Source organism: Astyanax mexicanus, chromosome 7 (genome assembly GCF_023375975.1).
Source record: "Astyanax mexicanus isolate ESR-SI-001 chromosome 7, AstMex3_surface, whole genome shotgun sequence".
Taxonomy (NCBI): Eukaryota; Metazoa; Chordata; class Actinopteri; order Characiformes; family Acestrorhamphidae; genus Astyanax; species Astyanax mexicanus.
In genome coordinates this window covers 49009259-49032289 of record NC_064414.1, presented here as the reverse complement: position 1 = coordinate 49032289, position 23031 = coordinate 49009259, and the positions used below count along the sequence as shown (strand labels likewise).

The 23031-nt window shown below is 36.0% G+C and overlaps 1 protein-coding gene across 1 annotated transcript; it reads left to right on the top strand.

Annotated features, from left to right (window-relative positions):
• The first annotated feature begins 1041 nt into the window (after positions 1–1041).
• LOC103022278 (von Willebrand factor A domain-containing protein 7) lies at positions 1042–22961 on the top strand. The gene is made up of 16 exons (XM_022684938.2): positions 1042–1289; positions 1411–1623; positions 3296–3568; positions 4807–4900; positions 6540–6662; positions 6822–7008; positions 7898–8067; positions 8759–8871; positions 12967–13083; positions 13216–13416; positions 14575–14707; positions 16616–16768; positions 18769–18861; positions 18960–19228; positions 20302–20601; positions 22405–22961. The coding sequence occupies exons 1-16, from the start codon at positions 1119–1121 to the stop codon at positions 22825–22827; spliced, it is 3033 nt and encodes a 1010-aa protein (XP_022540659.2). The 5' UTR covers positions 1042–1118; the 3' UTR covers positions 22828–22961.
• Positions 22962–23031: the final 70 nt, after the last annotated feature.

Sequence of the window (23031 nt, the reverse complement as noted above, 5' to 3'; positions counted from 1 at the left end):
TGAGGTTTCAAGAAATGTGTAATGTAGTAAAACAGGAGACGATTAGATATATTAGAGCTGGCTCTATATGGAAATTCTATAAGGTTTTTTGCTACTTTTTTAACTATGTCCAAAATGTCTTCAAAATATATCTTCCCTTGCACTCCCATAATGATCGGTAATGATTCTTAAGGTCTCTATCCTCATAATTCCCCACGACTATTTTAATGTTTTAACTGACTGATTCTTGTAACAGAACCTGTCCTTAATGTTTGTATTATTTTATGTTCTTCTTTTTTAAGTCTTCTTTGTTTTTTTTTTAGGTTAATTCTGATTCTGGTCACATTATTTGGTAATAGCAGTTATTCTTTTAAACATACAAGTGTTGGACAATGAAACTGAAACACCGGTCATTTTAGTGTGGGAGGTTTCATGGCTAAATTGGACCAGCCTGGTGGCCAATCTTCATTAATCACACATTGCACCAGTAAGAGCAGAGTGTGAAGGTTCAAGTAGCAGGGTAAGAGCACAGGTTTACTCAAAATATTGCAATGCACACAACATTATGGGTGACATACCAGAGTTCAAAAGAGAACAAATTGTTGGTGCACGTCTTGCTGGAGCATCTGTGACCAAGACATCAAGTCTTTGTGATGCATCAAGAGCCACGGTATCCAGGGTAATGTCAGCATACCACCAAGAAGAATCAACCACATCCAACAGGATTAACTGTGGACGCTGTAAGAGGAAGCTGTCTGAAAGGGATGTTTGGGTGCTAACCCGGATTGTATCCAAAAAACAAAACCACGGCTGATCAAATCACGGCAGAATTCAATGTGCACCTCAACTCTCCTGTTTCCACCAGAACTGTCCGTCACCATAATAAATTATTGTGGTCTAAAACCAGGTGTTTCAGTTTCATTGTCTGACCCCTTTATGTTTGTTCTGTTCTGTTTTGTAAATAATTGATAAACACACAGGATCGATACAAAAATAAAAGAAATTGACATTTTTCAGGTTTTTATCATTCTTATTATTAGATTATTTTTTAAAACTAGTGGAAACACATTTTACATTCTAGAAAAAAACCCATATAGACATACAGTACATATTGCTTAAAAAACCAACCCAGTCAAAAGATGTGTCGACTTCCTTCCTTAAAAACAGTGCATCACTGCTTGGGGCCGGCTTTCACTGTCCAATCTGCCACTCCTTGGCTTTATTTATATAAGAGGTTTCACAAGGGGGAACAGGGATTTCCTTCACGGAGAGCAGGTTCACAGCCGTCCTCTGAAGACCAAAGCTCTGAGGTAGGATTTCCACATCAGTAAACACTGCCAAATTTAGTCTATTACTGTGTACAATAATAGAATCTAACTTATTAACCATAAAAATAATGGTGTGCCATTGTTTGTCTCTTTTTTTTTACAGATCTTCTTACAGATAATGACCATGGGTCTGCTGGCCAGGACATCTATTACACTCTTTTTAATGGTTTTCCTCTTGAAAAGTCAAACTCTGGCTTTTAAACTTTTTTCATTCAGATCCGTGACTCATGAAATCATAACTCGTGTCGCAATTTTAGAGACAACGATCGGGGTTTGCAGAGACCAGGCGCTTCGTGAAGGACGAGATTTTGTGCCGGTAAGAAGTAAAAAGATCTACAAAACTCTCTTTCACTGCACTCTACTCTGAAAAAAGAAGAAGTTTCTTGAGAAACTTTTATTGGTTCTTCTGTTTGAAACTGTGGAGGAAACTCTTAAGTCAGGGGTTACAACACCCAAGGGGTTCCTGATATAGACCCTAAGTGATGCTATACCCTGCAAAAACTAAATCTTAGCATTTTCAAGGCAATAAATCAAAGGCCTTTTTTTCATCAGAATAGATGTTTTTGTCTTAGCAAGCATTGTGTTAGTGTAAATTTTTAATTAATTACTCAGAATCTTTATCTTATTTTAAGTGATTTAAACTCAAAATAAGAACAGTCACTACTCAAGTTATCCAGATTTTTGTGCCCAACTTAAGCCAAAAAAAAACTGATTTTGATTTAATTTAAGTCTTTCTTTACTCATTTTGAAATTTATTTTGTTTAATATAAGCATATAAATCTCAATTTACATATATTTTGTCTAGTATTTGCTATTTTTTTTTTTACTGTGTACGCTATTCTCTGACTGGAACAGTTGTAGCTCATTAGAGTGCAGTTTAAACATTCAAACTATAATAAACAACTATACTAAAATCTATCATCACTATCTTTACTGAACTGAGTTTTTATTATACTAAATATAACTTTCATATGATTATATTTGACCCAGACTGAGACACAATACCACCTCACTCAAGTGTCAAGCTTCACTTAAGGGACCGTAGGAAATAATGTGAAAAAGTCTCTCAAAATGTGACCTAGTTTTGTCAAACCAACAGTAAAACACAAATATATGTTGTCATATAGTTTACCCTTGGTGTGATGTCACAAGGTCACATTTTGAGAATGTTAAATTTCGATGTATTAGTTTCTCTTAATTTTGTGTATAATTTTGCTGGAGAAAATCACATGAGCCCTTTTTATTATTTTATTTTTTTTTTTTTTACTAAAAAGCTTTCTTGAATATTTCTCAAAGCACCAAAGTTACAAATGAAAGAGTCTCTAAAACTTCCTCAAGGAACTTATACTCTTGCTATTATTACACTATTAAAAATTCATTGAGGAACTGCGGAGGAACAACTTAGGAACAACTGGTGGGTTGTGGAGATGCTCTAGGCAGGTTGTGGACAACTTGTAAAAAAAAAAAAAAAAAAAAAACATAAAAAAAAAGAACATCTCATTTTGTACTTGTCTTTTATATTGGGGGAAAAAAGAGACAGAGAGAGTTTGTTATTCATGTTCTCTGAATGCAGAGATATACAGAGAATTTAAATATCTAATTTTGTGCCCTTATTTATTGCAGTTTTGATTTGATTTGATTTTATTGTAGTAACTTTTATACATGTAGTTGTCATGCTCTTAAATTCAGTGTGCATGCATGTATGTTTAAATTGGTTTTTAAAGGGAATTTTTCAAAAAATAAAAAATATACGTTTTGGTTTGTATTTTATAAAAGTGGGTCACGACTTAATGACTGTGAGAAAATATGGATCCCTGTCTGAGACCAGTTGAGAACTTCTGTTTTAAGCAACCTTAAGGAAGTGTTTTTTTAATTCTATTATTAAAGATCTCATAACAGTTCATCAATAATCTTATACTTATATTGGTAAATCATTTTATTTCAGCAGTGAAAATGTATTTTATTAGTTATTTATTTCTTTACTACAGCCCAGAATAGTGACAGAAGAGTCTCTGGCAGCAGCTTGTTCTTCACCTCTCTCAGCCAAAGGATTTAAGAGGAGCATAAAGAAGATCGTGGGACGAAACGCCTGGGTGGACGTACGCCACGTCTTTAGCGCCAAGCACCACTTTGATGACGAGAGCTTTCTGCGTGGACGAGATCTTATCACTAAAGGAGTGTTTACAGTCAAAGCCAGTGTCAAACAGCAGCGCTACGAATGTGCCAGAGAGAAGCTCGGTGAAGTCCTGCACACTTTACAGGTATGACTTTTTTTTTTTTTTTTTACAGGTAAGGTATTAAAATCTGTGCAATTGCATGATTTAACACTTCTTCTGAATAGAGTTCAAACTGATCTTTATAAAAAAAATTGAGTTGTATAAATAAGCAAAATCTGTTCAGATTTATGCTAAGTACCATTGCAACACTGAATAAACATAGACCTATTATTTTATAACAAATATTATTAAAATATTATTAAGAACAAATTAAAACACGAAAAATGCAAACAATGATCCACAGGCCTAAACATTGGTAAATTAGGCTACAAGAATAATGTCTGAATGACTTTCTTTTAATCTAATTTAATTTAACATGGATTAAAAATATAATATACTTTTTTAAACAAACCTTTTTAGAATAGAGCAAAAACAATAACATCATTTAAAATGACTTTCCTTTAATCTAATATAATTAACAAGGTTCAGGAATATAAAATACTTTATAAACATATAGCCTAAGTGTGAAAACACACACTGCACAGGCCAGAGCTGCATTCTAACTTGTGCAACTTTAAAAAAAAAAAAAACAGTTTGGTTTGTTACTTTCACCCTTTCTTGGGAAAATTTGTTAATTTTTTTCTTTTATGGGGAGTTTTTATCCTCTGTGATTTTATTCCCGTCCGGAACAACCATGTGCGTGTTTATCTCAGATGTCCTCTGAGAGAAAATTACAGGCTGAATTATCTACTGTTTTTGCTGAAAACCGTGCTCCTCCAGTTATTTTACTCCTTTCCAGAAGCACATCTCTGAGTTTCGTCTCCTCACGTTTAATAAAATAGCTGTTTGTCTACTGCCGCACATCGTAATTACACTTTGGGCGCAGGTTTCCATGGAGATCCATGTAAAACACAACAGAGAGTGGAAGTGGAAGAGCTACTGAATGCGATGTCATGTGACCGAGAAAGCTTTAAAAAACTCACTGGTCCTCCTGTTTTTTTTTTTTTATTGCAGTCTGGATACAAGAGTTTTATTACTGAGTAGAAGTGTGAAATACTTTTTCACAGACATCCCCCTGAGAAACTAATCCTTTCTGGATAGGGTTTTTGTGGTATTGTAATTATCACACCTATAGCTTTATATAAAATAAAAAAGCATTAAAAAAAACACAGACCATTACAGACCATTTTCTTGAGCCCGAGGAAAGTGGTGGGCTTGGTCGGGCTTAGGCAGAGAATTCAAACTTCTGAATCTAAACTTGTGAATCTGTGTTTGTTACACAGGATTTCTACAGTCACAGTAACTGGAGAGAAATGGGAAACAGAAGACCTTATTCCAACCTGATCAAACCAAGCAGCCCAATCGAGAACATTGCTGGTAAAACCCATATGTTGCTATGCTGTGGGATTGTGGGTTTTCTGCACTGTTGCTTCGTTTTGGTGGTATTTTGGATTTGAACTATGGGGCCCTGTTCACACCAGGAATTAATGATTAACTTGGATTATCTAATCAGAAATGGTGGCCAAAACTCAGCTGATCACCCCTGTGAATACCTGTAATCAGATTTCTCACATCATTTTGGCTGGAGACGGGGGCTGGTTACTGTAGTTGGGAGTCTTCAGCCCAAATTGAGATAAGGCACTTACACTGGAAAAAATTATGAGTAAAATTTACTTTAAAAAAGTTTTATAACTTTCTGCATTTGCTTTTTTTTTTTTAAGTAAATTTAATTTCAGATAAATTTAAGTAACTTCAACTCGGTTTCTAGACTTAAATGTTACATAAAGTAAATAAGTGAATTGAACTTCAGTCAATCCTTTCTTTTATTAACTTTACTTAATTTATTTTTGCTGAATCAACCCTTACTTTTAGTACCTTTACTTAATTTTTGCATACAAAATTACCTAATAACAATTACTTCATTTATACAATACTATTTTAGTAAAAAGAATGTATTACTTGCCATCCATGTGTTGAGACCGTGTAATATCTGTGTTTTAACTAAAAATATTTAAATTTCAGGAATTATAATATATTATGAATCCTAAATTATTTGAGTAATATTGTATAAATTAAGTAATTGTAATTAGGTAATTTTGTATGCAGAAATTAAGTAAAGTTTACTAAAAGAAAGAATTGACTGAAGTTTAGTAATATTTAAGTCTTGAAACCGAGTTCAAGTTACTTAAATTAATCTGAAATTACATTTACTTAAAAAAAGCAAATGCAGAAAGTTGCAAAACTTTTAAGTAAATTTTCCAAAATTATCCAAAGTGACTTACAAGTTTATTCATGTCCACAGAGGTGGACCAATCTATTGTTAGGAGTCTTGCCCAAGTTCACCCAGACCGTGAATTGAACCACAGTCTCCCACGTGATGTGGTAGCTCACAAGCAGGTAGTGGTGTTATCCACTTGTGTTCCACTTACGAGTATGACCATTATTAATTAGCCTGTTATTGTAGCATGCTCAGCTAAGCCGCATGGACGGTGGATGGTGTGATCTTGCAGTTATTATGTACATTATGTATTATGTATGTTCCAGCAGGGGCAATGATGTAGTTAATGTGGGCAGGGCTTTTATTACCCTATGATAGAATGAATATAAAAAAAAATGATGTCCTTTATATATTCATCCTTTTTTCATTTTAAAACAAGAATATATAACAGGAAAATCCCTCTCAGAGATAAAGAGTTAGATTGGAAAGTTATATGGAAAAAAGATACCTGATGGATTAGCCACCCATATCTACTGTACTTTCTTTAATAGTAATATTTTGGGTACTTTTACTCATACATTTTGGAATTGTCCAAAATGTATCAGTGTTCTGGAATAAAGTAATTGGAATTCTCTCTTCATTAACTGATAAAAAATCTCCTTTTCTGGCATTTTTTACTTGATAGTTCTACCTTTTCTATGGCGAAGAGAGTGGTTGGCAGGACTGACAGCCCCTTCAAAAAATACTGATCGACGCTGGGGTGGGGATGCTTACTGTGTACTGTCCTCTCTCCCACAGATTCAGCCACATGTAGGAGCTGCATTGGAAATAACTGCTCAGGAAACATCTTGGAGCAGATAAACACACAGCGCAAACTGACCTCGGGATACTTTAACCTCGTTAGCTCCAACAAACCAGAAGGTACAGTACAGAAACGTAATATTTAATACAGTAAAGTATGGTAGGAGCTTTATCATCCTGCTAATCTGAACTCATGAATACCAGTATTTAACCTGTTTTTGCGAGAATATCAAATTTCAGTGATTCCCAATTCTGTGTTTTATTTTATATCATTTTAAGGAAAGTGCAGCCATGGTGGATTCTTTGATCGGTCAAGTGGCAGAGACCCCAAAGGGGGCATTAATAAGGATGATGTAGATGCCAGTCATGGATATCTACACGTAGAGGCAGCGGGCACAGCCATTGGTGCTACCAAAGAACTACTGGAAGACATCAGAGCAGCAGCTGGAGATTCAGAGTTTCTTAGGTATATGACACTCACTCAGTATATGACATTATACATTTAATAGCTTATATATATATATATATGTGCCTTAACTTCTTGTGCTATCCTTAAACTAATGACCAGAAGGTGTGTCTAACCTCTTGAAAACCTGCATCTTCCTATTATATTTCTGCTTCTTTGCATTAATACTTTTATTATTATTTTTTTTTAATACTGAACACATGAGAACATTATGCTCAACTGATTGAAAACAAGACGATGAGAATCCCAGTCAAATGTTTCTACAGCCAGTCCAGAAACTTGAGCCAAGTAAAATTCTCATCTAATTTTAAACATTTGAACATAGTTTATTTACTTACTTTAGAACATCAACATTTTTAAATATTTAAATAAACTACTGTCCCCAAATGAGAACTTTTTTTTTTTTTTCAAAATGACATCCTCTACATAGAAAAGTACAAAGTGTCATGACTGGGCAGGACTTTAACACGAGCAGATGTAAATTAAATACTTTGTTGAACAAAGGCAAAAAAAATGAAGGATAGTCGAAGATACACAAAATCTGAGTTGTGACAAAAGAGCTAAGAAAGGCGAGGAATAAAAGCTTTGTGGAGAGGATAACCATCAGTACTTAGTGAGGAGTGAGTGGAGTGAAGGTGTATATATGAGGGGGTGAACAGGTGTAATCAATATTCTGGTGATTAACTTTCTTGTACTGCCGTTTGCAGTGTCATGTGATCGTGAAGTACTTTTATTCATAATAAACTAAATGAAATTGTCACTCGATATCATAGTTGCACATTTGACAACCATTTAAGACACTGTTCATGTATCCATTACATTCTGTAGAGAGTAATGAGAGAATAAGTATATAATGCAGTTTGTGTTGTTTTATTATGCTTCCTCTCAGGCTGATGGGATTTACCCAGACTTCAGTGCTGTGTTTTGTTATTGATACGACCGGCAGCATGTCTGATGACATCGCTGAGGTCAGGAGAGTCACTTCCTCCATCATCGAGAGCAGGAAGGGAACTTCCAAGCAACCCTCAGAATACATCCTGGTGCCATTTAATGACCCTGGTAAGAAAGATAATTCCTCATATTGAAATACCAGTGATGCCAGAATATTATGAACATCTACACTCCACTCTAAAAGTATTAGAACAATGAGGCCAATCCCTTTATTTCTGCTGTAGACTGAAAACATTTAGGTTTGACATTTAAAGACATATATCTAGGTATTTACATCTGGATCTGCAAAAAATAAGAGACCACTTAAAAATGATGAGTTTCTTTGTTTTACCAAATTGAAAACCTCTGGAATATAATCAAGAGGAAGATAGATGATCACAAGCCATCAAACCAAACTGAACTGCTTGAATTTTTGCACCAGGAGTAAAGCAGCATAAAGTTATCCAAAAGCAGTGTGTTAGACTGGTGGAGGAGAACATGCCAAGATGCATGAAAACTTGTTTTCTTCGCATTACTTGAGGTCTTAAAGCTTTGCATCTTTTTTGTTATTTCAGCCATTTCTTATCTTCTGCAAATAAATGCTCTAAATGACAATATTTCTATTTGGAATTTCAAAGAAATAGAAATTTCCAAAGTCTGTAGTTTATAGAATAAAACAACAATGTTAATTTTACTCAAACATATATCTATAAATAGCAAAGTTTGAAAAACACTGCTTTAGGCTGAAAAACATGGATTTAGATTCTGTTTTAGTAATTAAGATTAATAATGATCCAATAATGATCTCGTTTTGTTTCAGATTATGGCCCACTGACAAGAACAACAGACCCTGAACTGTTTAAAAGCAAAATGGGTGAACTTCAAGCTCATGATGGAGGTGATGCTCCTGAGATGAGCCTCTCGGGTCTCCAGGTAGAACTTATTATTTAATATTTATATTTTTAATTATTGTAAATATTCCATATTTTTCATACTTTCAAACCCTCAGGAACTTTCTGGCATTGTTTTCTGATATTTCATAATTACATTATTATGTTGTGTGGGAAATTCATCTGGATTTACAGTTTAGGCAGCAATAAAACTGGCTTTTACTATAGTATATACACAGGCATGCCAAAAATAATGGAACAAGAACTAATATTGAGACTTTTTCAACATGTCTAATGACCTCAGTGAAGCTGGCCCCTCATATTATTAAAAATGAAATAAAAATATTTCCATTGGTTAGTGCTACGTTTGTGCTGGTTTGTGCAGCAAAAATTAACGTTTGTGCTGTTATCGTTTTTGAGATATTAAACATTAAATTTTCTCACCTGTTATGTAACCCAGCCCCTCATCTGTGGCTAAATTGCACCAAAGTGGTCTCATTGGTTAGTGCTACGTTTGTGCAGCAAAAATGAGTGTTTGTGCTGTTATCATTATTGAGATTAATTAACTATTTAATTTATTACCTTTTATGGTAAGGTCAGATTTCATCAAAGTGGTGTTGTTTTTCTAGTGCTGTGTTTGTACTGGTTTGTGCTATTAGAATAAATATTTAATGGGTGGCATTATCCAGCCCCCCAATAAAGCCCAAACCACAGTGGTCTCATTCAGCAGTGCTGTAAAAATAAATGTTTCAGGTATTTTGATTATTCAGCTACAGGAAAAACAATATTTATTTACACATCTAATAAAGCACAGATGAATGTCTTCAGGTGACATGACTGTTCATGGTAAAAACTTATTTACCATGGTAAAAATTGCTCCTGCACTTATGAAAGCATATATTTAACAGACTGCCCTGTTAATGCCTTTTAACCGGGCTGAGTGCCTTTTTGTGAGCACTAACCACACTGATAAATGAGGGGGGCTGGGTGATGTGTATAAATAAATATTGGGTAATGCCACCCATTAAATATTTTTTTTATCTAATAACTCTAATAACTAAACTTGCACAAACATTTATTCTAATAGCACAAACCAGCACAAACACAGCACTAGAAAAACAACACCACTTTGATGAAATCTGGGTTTAGATGAGGGGCTGTGTTACATAAAAGGTAATAAATTAAATAGTTTAATATCTCAGTAATGATAACAGTAAATATAATGTTTAATATCTCAATAACAATAACAGCACAAACGTTAATTCTTGCTGCACAAACCAGCACAAACGTAGCACTAACCAATAAGACCACTCTGGTGTGATTTGGCCACAAATGAGGGGCTGGTTACTAAACAGGTGAGAAATTTAAATGTTTAATATCTCAAAAACGATAATTTTTGCTGCACAAACCAGCACAAACGTAGCACTAACCAATGGAAATATTTTAATTTCATTTTTAATAATATGAGGGGCCAGCTTCACTGAGGTTGTCTAATGAAAGCTGAGGAAGTCTGTACTGACCTGTAGGATATTTGCGGGGTCTCCTGCATTGAATGTAAATGTGATTTCTGTTTATCTGATTGCATGGACAATTCCAGGCAGAGACAGTCAGTCTCAATCATTACCACACACTGCACTGTCCACTGTGTGGGGTAATAATGTTGTCTATGGTGTATCCTCGGAATTAGGCCTGTTGCAACAGGAGAGACAAATCAAGCAATTGCCTGACAATTAACTGTGTGAGAGGCCGTTTAAATTCCATGATGGTTAATGCAGAAAAGTACAACACTGTTATCAGAATCCCCCTCCCACTAGTTACTCACATGAGCATACAACCAGACTGGAACATGTTCAGCAGTATCCACGCACAACAGCTTTAAAATCGCTGTCTTTAATACTAGAATGGATAAACCTTTTATATTTTATCTTTTAAATTTGACAGTATTTGATTACTTACTTATCTTAAGTTTATTTAACCGAACTGACTAATTTTTACTTGGCGCCCCCAAATGCCTTGAAATGACCCTGCCTAGAATACATGCAACACTGTGGATTGAGGAATGTTAAATGTCTGCACAACTTCAGAAATTACATTTTCTGTAGCCTTTATCAGACCTCACTCCAACCTCACTCACAAGATAACACCTCGCAACTTACACATGTATTGGCATTTCCAGTTTTCAAAGTCACCCCCTGAGATAGCACTTCAACAAATTGCATGTAAGAAAGGTCTGGGATAAATGTCAGTAAAACATCATCAATAAAGGCCATGCAAGCATTGTAATAAGACAGCAATGTCAGTAACACTTCCTCTTCAAACATTACATTGCAGCAGTTTCACAACTCTAAATACCAGTGCTAAAATAATCTTCTCTGAAGTTTACGGAGAATCTGATTCATTGTTTGTCAGGCTGCTAAATGTCGTAGCTATTTCACAAGACATATCATACAATGTGTGGGAAAATGTGTACCAATATCTAAAAGGTTAATCTTGGGAAATGATTCAGTGATTTTTTTTCATACATCCAATATACTGTACAATAATTGTCCAAATACATTGTTGGTGTGGTGCAGTGGATAACACCACCGCTTGTTAGGGGCCTCCATGTGGGAAAACTGGGGTTCAATTCCAGATCTGGGTCACTGAATGCTGTGTTACACCCAGAGGTGGAAAGTAACTAATTACATTTACTCACATTACTGTAATTAAATATAGATTTTATGAGTAATTTGTCATTTTTAAAGTAGTTTTTAAATTAGGTAATTTTAAGTTAATTTTGACACAAGTAATTTACTTTGCTACTTTGGAAAACTCCGCGTTACTGAGTAAAGAATAAAATTCTGGGAAAAAAAAACAAATTGTTTAAATAAAAAAAAATTAGTTTTGTTCTCTGTGGTAGCGCAGCTGAGTGACCAACAGTTTTTTTGTATGTTTTCATGATAATTCCTTACACTTTATTGGGAACATTAAACAATCTGCTTGAATGTTAAAAACAAAACATGTAAATAGCAGTTAAAGCATAGCAATGGCAAGTTAAAAAATAATAGTGAATTATAAAACTATAAAAATATGGTTTATAGTCACCTATATGACCATAACTTTTACCATTAAAGAAAAAAGATGGATCATAGAAATCTAGGCCACTTGTTCTTAAAAAATGTTTTATGGGGTGGTCTGAACAAATACTGCCTGAAAGGTCCACATTTTTTATTTTAATAATTATTTAATTTATACTTTTTGTACATTTTTACATTAAATAATTAAAAGTAACTATGTAACTTTTACTCAAAGTAAATTTTAAATTGGGTACTTTTTTACTATTAATCGAGTAGATTTTTAGATAGGTACTTTTACATTTACTTGAGTAGAATTTTAGCAAAGTAAAGGTACTTTTACTTAATTACAGTTTTTCAGTACTTTTTCCACCTTTGGTTACACCAATAAAAGTCCATGGGCAAGACACCTAACACTACATTGGTCCAACTATGTAATCCCCAGTATTTATAAATAACTTATATGTTATGTTGCTTAGTTATCATTCTATTGTCTGTCAAATACAGACCAGTTTTGGTCTTTGAGCTACCATAATGCTAGCAACCTCCTCAACAAGTGTAGTTAAATATAAAGCAATTGTTTTGGTCTGAGATGCTGGTGCTCTAGTCTGAATCTTCTGGCAGGATTCACATAGTGGTCCTTTAGCAGTTTAAAGCACTGCCACTATGATCGGGAGATTGCTTGTTCGAATCCCGTTCATGTAGCTCGCCATCAGCTGCCAGAGCCCTGAGAGAGTGCAATTGGCCTTGCTCTCTCTAGGTGGGTGAGTAGATGGTGCTCTTTCCCCTCAACACTCCTAGGGTGATGTCAATCAGCACAACGCATCTGTGAGCTCATGTATCAGAACTGTGCTTTTCTCCGAATGTGCTGTGATGATACTCGGCAATGCTGCATCAGCAGCAGTTGGAAAAGATGCAGTGGCTGATTCACATGTTTCGGATGACATGCTCCTTGTGTTGTAGCATCACCAGTGTTGAGGAAAATATAGCTAAGTTACAGTCAAATTAGTCAAAATAAAAAAAAATGGGTTAAAAATTAGAAATAAAATTATTTAAAAAAAAATCTTTCCTGTATTCCATCACAGCTGGCTCTCACTGGCTCGCCACCACAGACTGAGATCTTCGTTTTCACGGACGCTGAAGCAAAGGACAAGTGGTTGAAGAGCACTATCCTCGCACTGATCGAGAGAACAAAGTCTTCAGTGAGTTTATAACTGTAATCAAGTCTTCACTCTGGCTTATTACAGTTTTCTATTGACTTATTGATAAATAAACACTTCAGGGAAAAATCCAGACAAATCTTCTTTACATCTTCTTTCTCTGCTGATGTGAAGGTGACCTTCATGCTGACCAATGCTTTCAGTGGTCGAAGTCGGATCAGCGGTGGGCCACAGTTTTCTTCTCGATCCTCCAACCCTTTAATAGGCATCTACCAGGAACTGGCTCAGGCTTCTGGAGGTCAGGCTATAGAGGTCACCAAAGCAACACTACCCCAGGCCACCAGCATCATAGTGGACACCTCCAGCTCTTCTCTGGTGAATAAAGGAATACATTAAACATGCTTTTATCATTTACTATTAAATAAATAGTGAGTAGAATAAAGCTTAATAAAGTTATTTGGTCGGTGTGGCGCAGCGGATAACACCACTCCCTGCCAGTGAGCTACCACATCACGTGGGACAATAAGGTTCAATTCCTGGTCTGGGTGAATGAATGCTGTGCTACACCAATAAGAGTCCTTGGGCAAGACTCCTAACACTACATTGGCCATTTCCTCTGTATTGAAATAACCTTGTAAGTCGCTCTGGATAAAAACGTCAGCTAAATGCTATAAATGTAAATGTAAATTTATCAAATGACAAACAAATCCCATGAATTTTTATTCATGTATTATTGCCAAATGTCTGTGTGTTGCTTTGCGAAGTATTGCCTACTAGTTACCTCTGACTGTTACTCAGTTTTCCCCTTTTCTTTGCCAATTTGGACTTCTTTAATTCACCAATTCTCTATTTATGGTTTAAGTTTTGCCTATGTTTTGTCTTGTCTTTGTCTGAATCTGGTTATTAATAAAGAGTTTTATTGACATATGGATAAAATTTCAAGACAAAGACAGGCAGGGCAACTCATAATCCCAAACCAAAGAAGCAGAGCACTCAATGAGAAAAACATAACAAAACTAATCATCACTAGGGAAGAACCAATCACAGGTAGAAGGAAACAAATGCATTAATTACGTTAATTAACATGTAATTAATACTACATTCATTAACAGTACTAACCACAGAATGTCTTAACTAATTGATTGATAATTACTTGACACTAGTTAATATATTATTATCATTACAGATGTTTTAAATAATGTCTATTAAACTTTTTAAAGTAACTAAGCATTAAAATTGACTTATGTTTAAAAATGTCTTACTAATATCTTAACTGTGTTAACTAATAGTTAGTTGAGACATTACTTAATCATTTAACAATGCTTCTTACTGTGGTAAGCAGTGTTAATTGTGATTTTTATTGTAAAAAGCAAACAAATGTTTTTACTGCAGTATTAGACACTAGTTAAAAAATCAATAACTTTAATTAATGGTTATTTTGACTGGAAATGATCTAAACAAACCTTAAACAAAGTATTGAATTTAATTTGATATCTGGTTAATGATTTTAATGAGTGATTTCTGTTCTCTCAGGTCACTGTTTTCCAGGCTGTAAGAGATTCAGCTAAACCAGAAATCTTCACATTCTTTGTGGACTCCTCTTTACAAAATCTGACCATTTACATCACAGGAAACCCATCATATTACACCATCACTGGACCTACAGGTGACTGAATTTATTCATTTCTTTTTGATACTTTTTTCCAGATATTCAGAAACACATATCAATTCTATTTATACAATGTCAAGCAAACATTTGGGCACTCTTGGTCAAACTTGAAAATAGGTGTATATATATATATATATATATATATATATATATATATATATATATATATATATATATATATATATATATATATATATATATATACAGTTGTGGTCAAAAGTTTACATACACTTGTAAAAAAACATAATGTTATGGCTGTCTTGAGTTTTCAATAAGTTCTACAACTCTTATTTTTCTGTGATAGAGTGATCGGAACACATACATGTTTGTCACAAAAAACAGTCATAAAATTTGGTTCTTTCATAAATTTATTATGGGTCTGCTGAAAATGTCACCAAATCTGCTGGGTCAAAAATATACATACAGCAACATTAGTATTTGGTTACATGTCCCTTGGCCATTTTCACGGCAACTAGGCGCTTTTGGTAGCCATCCACAAGCTCCTGGCAAGCTTCAGGTCGAATGTTTGACCACTCTTCTTGACAGAATTGGTGCAGTTCAGCTAAATGTGATGGTTTTCTTGCATGAACCCGTTTCTTTAGAACTGTCCACATGTTCTCAATAGGGTTTAAGTCAGGACTTTGGGAAGGCCATTCTAAAACCTTAATTCTAGCCTGGTTTAGCCATTCCTTTACCACTTTTGATGTGTGTTTTGGGTCATTGTCTTGTTGGAACACCCAACTGCGCCCAAGACCCAACCTTCGGGCTGATGGTTTTAAGTTTTCCTGCAGAATTTGGAGGTAATCCTCCTTCTTCATTATCCCATTTACTTTCTGCAAAGAACCAGTTCCACTGGCAGCAAAACATCCCCAGAGCATAATACTACCACCACCATGCTTGACAGTAGGCATGGTGTTCCTGGGATTAAAGGCCTCACCTTTTCTCCTCCAAACATATTGCTGGGTGTTGTGGCCAAACAGCTCAATTTTTGTTTCGTCTGACCAGAGAACTTTCCTCCAGAAGGTTTTATCTTTGTCCATGTGATCAGCAGCAAACTTCAGCCGAGTCTTAAGGTGCCTTTTCTGGAGAAAGGGCTTCTTTCTTGCACGGCAGCCTCTCAGTCCATGGCGATGTAAAACACGCTTGACTGTCGAGACTGACACCTGTGTTCCATCAGCTTCCAAATCCTTGCAGACCTGCTTCTTGGTGATTCTTGGTTGACTCTTGACCATCCTGACCAATCTCCTCTCGGCAGCATGTGATAGCTTGCGTTTTCTTCCTGATCGTGGCAGTGACACAACTGTTCCATGCACTTTATACTTGCGTATAATTGTCTGCACAGTTGCTCTTGGGACCTGTAGCTGCTTTGAAATGGCTCCAAGTGACTTCCCTGACTTGTTCAAGTCAATAATTCGCTTTTTCAGATCCACACTGAGTTCCTTTGACTTTCCCATTGTAGCTTTTGTAGCTGAGTCTAATCACTGGGTCAAATGAGCCCTATTTAAATGGGCTCATGAGAAGTCAACAGCTGTAGTCAATCAGAATCACTTACAAGAAGTGAAGAGGCCATGACATGAAGCTAATTTGATTGACACAACTCGCTACATCACCAAAATTGACAAATTTTGTTGCTGTATGTATATTTTTGACCCAGCAGATTTGGTGACATTTTCAGCAGACCCATAATAAATTTATGAAAGAACCAAATTTTATGACTGTTTTTTGTGACAAACATGTATGTGTTCCGATCACTCTATCACAGAAAAATAAGAGTTGTAGAACTTATTGAAAACTCAAGACAGCCATAACATTATGTTTTTTTACAAGTGTATGTAAACTTTTGACCACAACTGTATATATACGTATATATATACACATATGCTTTCATGTCATTATTTTCAACAGGAGCCACACAGAGCAATACTGAACCAAGTGGACCTTTGGGGATTATTGAGAAGGTTGGTAACTTCCACACAGTGCGTCCTACTATCTCTGACCAGACAGGACAGTGGCGCATCATCATTTTCTCAGCACGGCCCTACAGCATCAAAGCCTTCGGTAAAATAAACACATCATATGTATTATATGCATTCATTGAATATTAAATATAAAATTCTTTTAAACACAGAAATCGTATTTGATTTCAACTGGAGTAAAAAAAAGCTCAGAAGCAAGTTTATTTACCACCCTGTTATTTTGCTTCAGAATGAGGCATGTTGATTTTTACTTTACAGAACAATAAGGAAAATAACTATCAAGAGCCATATAATATACTTTTTGCATTTGAATGAGGATGTCTTAGTATTTTTACTTAGTATTATTATTAATTATTCTCATGTCAAGATAAATAGCTACTGTTCCATTGAAGGAACCATATAACATACTTTTGCATTTGAATGAGGATTTATTATTTGTACTTAGTATTAGGGTGCTATTTTATGCAAATTATGTAGCTGGATTTAGGGTGTGTCGGTGTGTCTTTGGTATTGCGAGGGCGCAAAATATATGTTGTGCGCAGCTATAAACGCGCAAAACGCCTGTACTAATTCTCTTAATTAATCATTGATGTGTTTTGGGCAAAACGTAAAATAAATCAATCAGTGTGCCACTCGTCATTGCTTTAAAGAGGCAGGTGAGCTCTGACTTTGGCGTGTTCATATCTTAACAACGTTCATATCTTTAATCTGTTTATTGTTGAGTTAAAAGTCAGGTTTGTGCTCGTCAGTGTGTCTGTGTGTGTGTGTGTGTGTGTGTTTAATGAGTGGGGGTGTATGAGCGCTGGCCGGACCTATAGGAATGGACTGTGATGATTGGCTGTTGTCAGGGTTTTTATCATTCAGTGAAGGTCCTGTATTTTCTGCCACCAAAATATATAGAAACACACCAGAAATTTACCTGAACACACCTTACTTCCAGACCACCACACCCATCAGTGTAGACTTATTCCTAAACTCCAACGATATTGCAAAGACGCGGGCGCAAGGTGTAAAAATAGACTGTTGACGGGGTGTAAGATAGCAAAGAGCATCATGACGTGCCTTGCGCAGGGCGTACGATAGGGCCCTTATTATTCATTATTCTTATGTCAGGATAAATAGCTACAGTTCCATTGTGTGCTGTCCCTTTATGTGCTAAGATGATTTGGGGAAATGATCAAAAAATGTTGCACTAATAGTAGGCCTAATAGAGTAGTCATATAAAAGAAGACTGTGTCTGGATAGGTTAGAAACTTTATTTCAAGAATACTTCAAGCTTTATTCCTGAGGGTCCTATTTTAGCGATCTTTAGGCAACCGCCAACCGCATATCACACAGCTTGATTTAGGGCATGTCAGTGTGTCTTTGCTATCATAACAACAGGAAAAGTAATCCTTATGCCGCAAAAAAAGCCATGTACTATTTCTCTTAATTAATCATTGGTGTGTTTTTGGCCCAACGTGAAATTATTATGTTATTTGCCATTCCCTTTAAAAGCCAGCTGCACTCTGAATTGGCAGATTGCTATTTTAATGGCGCAGAGCTTCTATGCTTCTCAGCAGCGGAAAATGGCCTGTGCGTTCATGCTGTGAAGATGTGCAAGCAGCTCATTAAGAGGAACAGAAATGTTATTTAATTCTGTATTTAGGTTATTGATGATGTAAAAGTTGGGTTTGTGCACTGCTGGGATCATGTGTGCATAACAAGCAAGGATGTACACGTGTTGACTGTTGAAGTCTGTCAAGGGTTCAGTTGCACACCTGTGCAACACAGTGGCACACCTGTGTTTTTACAGCATACATATTTACAAGCATGGATTCTTTTTAACCGACGTAGGTGAAAAGCAAGGTATAAGATAGCAATAAACACCGTGACACAAGGTGTTTATTGCTATTTCGGGAAAAAAAGGTGTAAGATAGGGTCTTTAGACATTGAATCTTTTTTTTCCAGAGGGAGTTTTTTTCAGTTCTAAAATGTTTTGACATGTATTTATTTTTAGCATTTTGGTGCTTATCTATCTAACTTTCTGTCTCTCTAACAAAAAAAAATTATCTTACACTGTTTTTATTACTAATTATACAGGTCAAAGTGCAGTTGACTTCCTGTTCGACATTGTAGAACTTTCTGATGGGCCTCATCCGAGCTACGCTGTATTAAACAGCAGGCCGAAAGCTAGTAAGTACACATTCATTATCTAATAAATAATTATTTGGCTGTGAGTAAATTACCCACCTACAGTATACATTAATTCTTATCTTTTCCACACCATTCAGACAGTAATGTCACATTGCTGGTCTCCATGCTTGGCGGGGAGATGGTGAGGCCAACAGAGGTAACTCTGGTTGACGCCTCAACTTCTGAATCTTTTAATGGGACTCTGGAGGAGGTTGCTATTGAAGTTTACCTCGCGACAATTGCGAATGTTCCAGCAGGAGAGTTTCTTGTTTGTGTGAGCGGAGAAAGCAGCTCTTCTAGAGATCCAGTCCATTTTTTTCAAAGACAGTTTTTAACTCATCTCCGAACATCAAATGTGTCAATCACTGTGAGTTTACTTTCATTTTTTATTAACGTATAATCTCTTTTGAAACTGTCCTGCGTTCTTGACTATATATATATACATGGCTCTAAGAGCCCTATCGTACACCCTGTGCAAGGTGCATCACAATGCTCGTTGCTATCTTACACCCCCTTATTAGTCTATTTCCACACCTTGAGCCTGCAATGTTGAAATAGCGTCAAATAGACTTTAGGAATAAATGTACACTGATGGGCGTGGTGGTTTGCAAGTGAGGTGTGTTCAGGTAAATTTCTGGTGTGTTTCTATATATTTTGGCGATGGAAAACGCAGGAGCTCCACTGACTGATTAAAGCCATGACAACAGTCAATCATCAGAGTCCATTCCTATACTGTAGGTGCATGTACACCCTCACAGAGCACAAACCTGACTTTTAACTCAACAATAAACAGAATAAAGAATAAAATAACATTGCTGTTCCCTTAAATGAGCTGCTGGTGTATCTTCAGTATCCTCTGCTGAGACTCAGTACATGCCATTTGTGCATTTCAAGCTGTGCATATATATATACACACATATATATGTGACCACAGTGTTGTAGGCCATGAGAGCAAGTTACCATTTTCTTTACATCAAAGTATGACTAAGAACTGCAATGAAGGAAATATATGCAGAAAATAGTCTGGCAGAAAGGATTTCCTGAACAAGCAATAGTTATTCTTATTAAGGGGCTAATAAAAAATCTATTTTCGTGTATTTATTACACACCTACTGGAGGTGAAAAAGTAAAGGATGCCAGGAACCAATAGGGAAGATGTATACGTTAATGTTGTGCTACATTATTTGAGTAAAATCCACTGATATACAGCAACTAAACTAGATTCTAGTGTATAGTTCAACATAGTCCATTAAAGCCAGACACTCTACCAACCAATCACCAGTAAATTAACATTTACATTCATTATATACTGCAGGTAGATTTAGCGGAGGATTCTTCATCACATGGACATTATAAAATAACTCGTTCTGAATGAAAAAACTAACAAAGCATTGACTAAGTGTAACTAATAAAAGTCTCTGTCATGGTCTTCACCCTCAGGTTCAAAGTGACGCTGGAACACTGGAACCAGGAAGATCATTAACTCTACCCTTCACAGTGTCGACTAGCGGATCTGGAGGAGTTTTTAATATCAGAGTCAGTAATGACCGAAGTTTCCTAATGGCTGATTTTCCATCAACCCTGACTCTGGAGACTGGGGGCAGTGTGAATGGTACAGTAACTCTGACTGCACCTGGAAACACCCCCTCAGGAACTGACGTCACGCTGACTATCGAAGCTGAAGCACCACGAGCAACAGATTTCAACTACGCAGTGCTGAGGATTTCTGTTGTCACTCCGGTAACCATACTTTCTTAATTCTTCTTCGAGTATATGGCACCCATGAACATGGGTTGTACCGTATCAATAAACCAATAAACATCTATTTTCTGTACTATTTTTCATACATAAGGGTTCATACATTATGCAACCCTAGTAAGGAACAAGGGAGTCGCCATGTTTTCTTTATAATTCACCAGGTCTTGTTGCTGTAAAGCTAAGCAAAGTTAAGTAAACAAAACTCTTTTAAAGTCAAAGGAGCACTTGATGTTAATCTACACAGATTTCTTTCCTGAAAACGATTTAATCATGTGAGTAAAGTGCTTCCGTTTATTTACAGTAAGCTTAGATTTTCACGTTTTTCTTGGGCTGGGAGCAGCAGCATTAGCATTAGTGGCTAACTGCTAGCACTAGCCACCCTGAGTGGTCTGGTTAGCCAGGGCGATATTAGCTAGCGGTTTACGCTATTATGCAGCTTGTTTTAACACGGTAAATACACATGCTACAAACTATTAATACTCACTCTGAACGGTGAAAGAGCTAGCATTTAGCACGGTTAGCAGGTAATGCTAATACTGCTCTAGCAGTGCTAGCCAGAGTTAACAGCAGGCTACAGGCTGTTATTATTCACCTCAGAACAGAGAAAGAGCTAGCGATTAGCGCGGATAGCGGCTAATGTAATGTTTTGGAGAACTACTACTGCTCCTTAATACCTGACTGATAAAATTCATACATAAGGAGCATCAGATTATAAGTCGCACTGGTGATTACAAAGAATATTTAAGAATTTTAACTGCGCCTTATAGTACAAAAACTATGGTACCCTTAACTCTAAAAGACATAAATAATGTAGTGTTTTATTATTTTTACTTTATTATTTTGAATTCTTGAATCATGTCATAGTATCAAAACTGTTGCAAAAATCCAATGTATGACAATTAAGAAAAACATAGAACAATTTCAGTGTTAAATTAGGGTCGATTTTTACTAGTAAATGTATGCTACCAGTGTTTTTCCTGACAAACTAAAACCAAAATCAACGTCAAAATTCTCTAAAACGAAACTTTATTAAGTGTCTCTAATAACTGTGTAGTTACACATAAACAATCCTTGTAATAAAAGTGTAACGACTGCCAATTTATAAACTGTTATGAACAGATTCATTATATATGAGCTTTAGTTATGATTATTGTAATTGCACCAGCGGGTACCACTTTAAAATAAGACTACCTTTATAAAGGGTTTATAAATGGTTTACAATTAGTTTATTAATGGTTAGTAGTTAGGTTGTAAATGCCTTAAAAATCATTAGTAATCAGTTATAACACATACGTAGAAAGGACAACAATGAATCCACAGCCATCTATACTGTTGCCCTTTCTACGTATGTGTTATAACTGATTATTAATGATTTTTAAGGCATTTACAACCTAATTACTAACCATTAATAAACTAATTGTAAACCATTCATAAACCCTTTATAAAGGTAGTCTTATTTTAAAGTGGTACCCACTAGCGTATCTCAGTATCTATAACCACATAATATCTTCTCTGTAGTTACGTGTGTAATAAGACAGTTATGTACAGCTGCATTGTTTTGCATTGTAACTGTATTTGTATGACCTGCTTCTTTTAATGGTGCAGCTATTTTATGTACCAACACAGATAAAACCTGAGGTTGATACAGATGAATAATTACACAAGCTAATCAATCTTCTGTGGTCTGATGTATTAGAATAATTAAATAAATTACACATAATTACATGTTATAACCTAGAGTAATAATGCATAAATACATGCTTAGCTTGTCTTTGTGTTCCTCAGGTAACAGACATTACTCCTCCAGTGTGTGAGATAGTTAGCGTTAATGCTAACTGCTCAGGGAACTGCAGCCTCTTGTGGTGGGATCTCTCCGCTAACATCACTGACAGAAACGGTTCAGGTATTCAGCGTCTGGCAGTGCGCCAAGGCCTCGCCACCCTCAACACCAGCACTGTTCTGGACGGAGGCGTGAACGTCACGCTGGCGTTCCTTCGAGCTTCCTGCTGTTTCCCTCAGGCGGAGCTGGTGGTGGTGGATTCAGAGGGGAATGTCGGCTCCTGCAGCAGATCAGTGACCTCTACAGTTTCACCGAGCACCAGCAGTCCTACAGTCCCAACCAGTGCTAACAGAGCAGAGCGTCCTCTGGGGGTGCCGGGCTTCTTTTGGGTCACTGCAGGAATCATCCTGCTGTTCCAGTTCACCTAAATCCTGAACTCCACCGGGAATATTTAAGCTCTACCACTAGCATGTTTAAGCTTATGTAATGTTAATAATGCAGCAATCATGCTTTAATACAGAGTAATGGGGTCATGAATATATTAAAATGCACATTAACCCTCGTGTTATGTTATGTACATTTTTTCCAGGAACAGCAACGGTGCTTCCGGGTCAATTTGACTCAAATGTGCA

What these genes read in the sequence shown, in the direction of transcription:
- LOC103022278 (XM_022684938.2), top strand. Translation starts at nt 1,119, where the DNA reads ATGTGTCGACTTCCTTCCTTAAAAACAGTGCATCACTGCTTGGGGCCG. An exon ending in GGAGATTCAGAGTTTCTTAG is followed by an intron (nt 7,009 to 7,897) that starts GTATATGACACT and finishes GCTTCCTCTCAG; the next exon opens with GCTGATGGGATTTACCCAGA. An exon ending in AAACAGCAGGCCGAAAGCTA is followed by an intron (nt 18,862 to 18,959) that starts GTAAGTACACAT and finishes CACACCATTCAG; the next exon opens with ACAGTAATGTCACATTGCTG.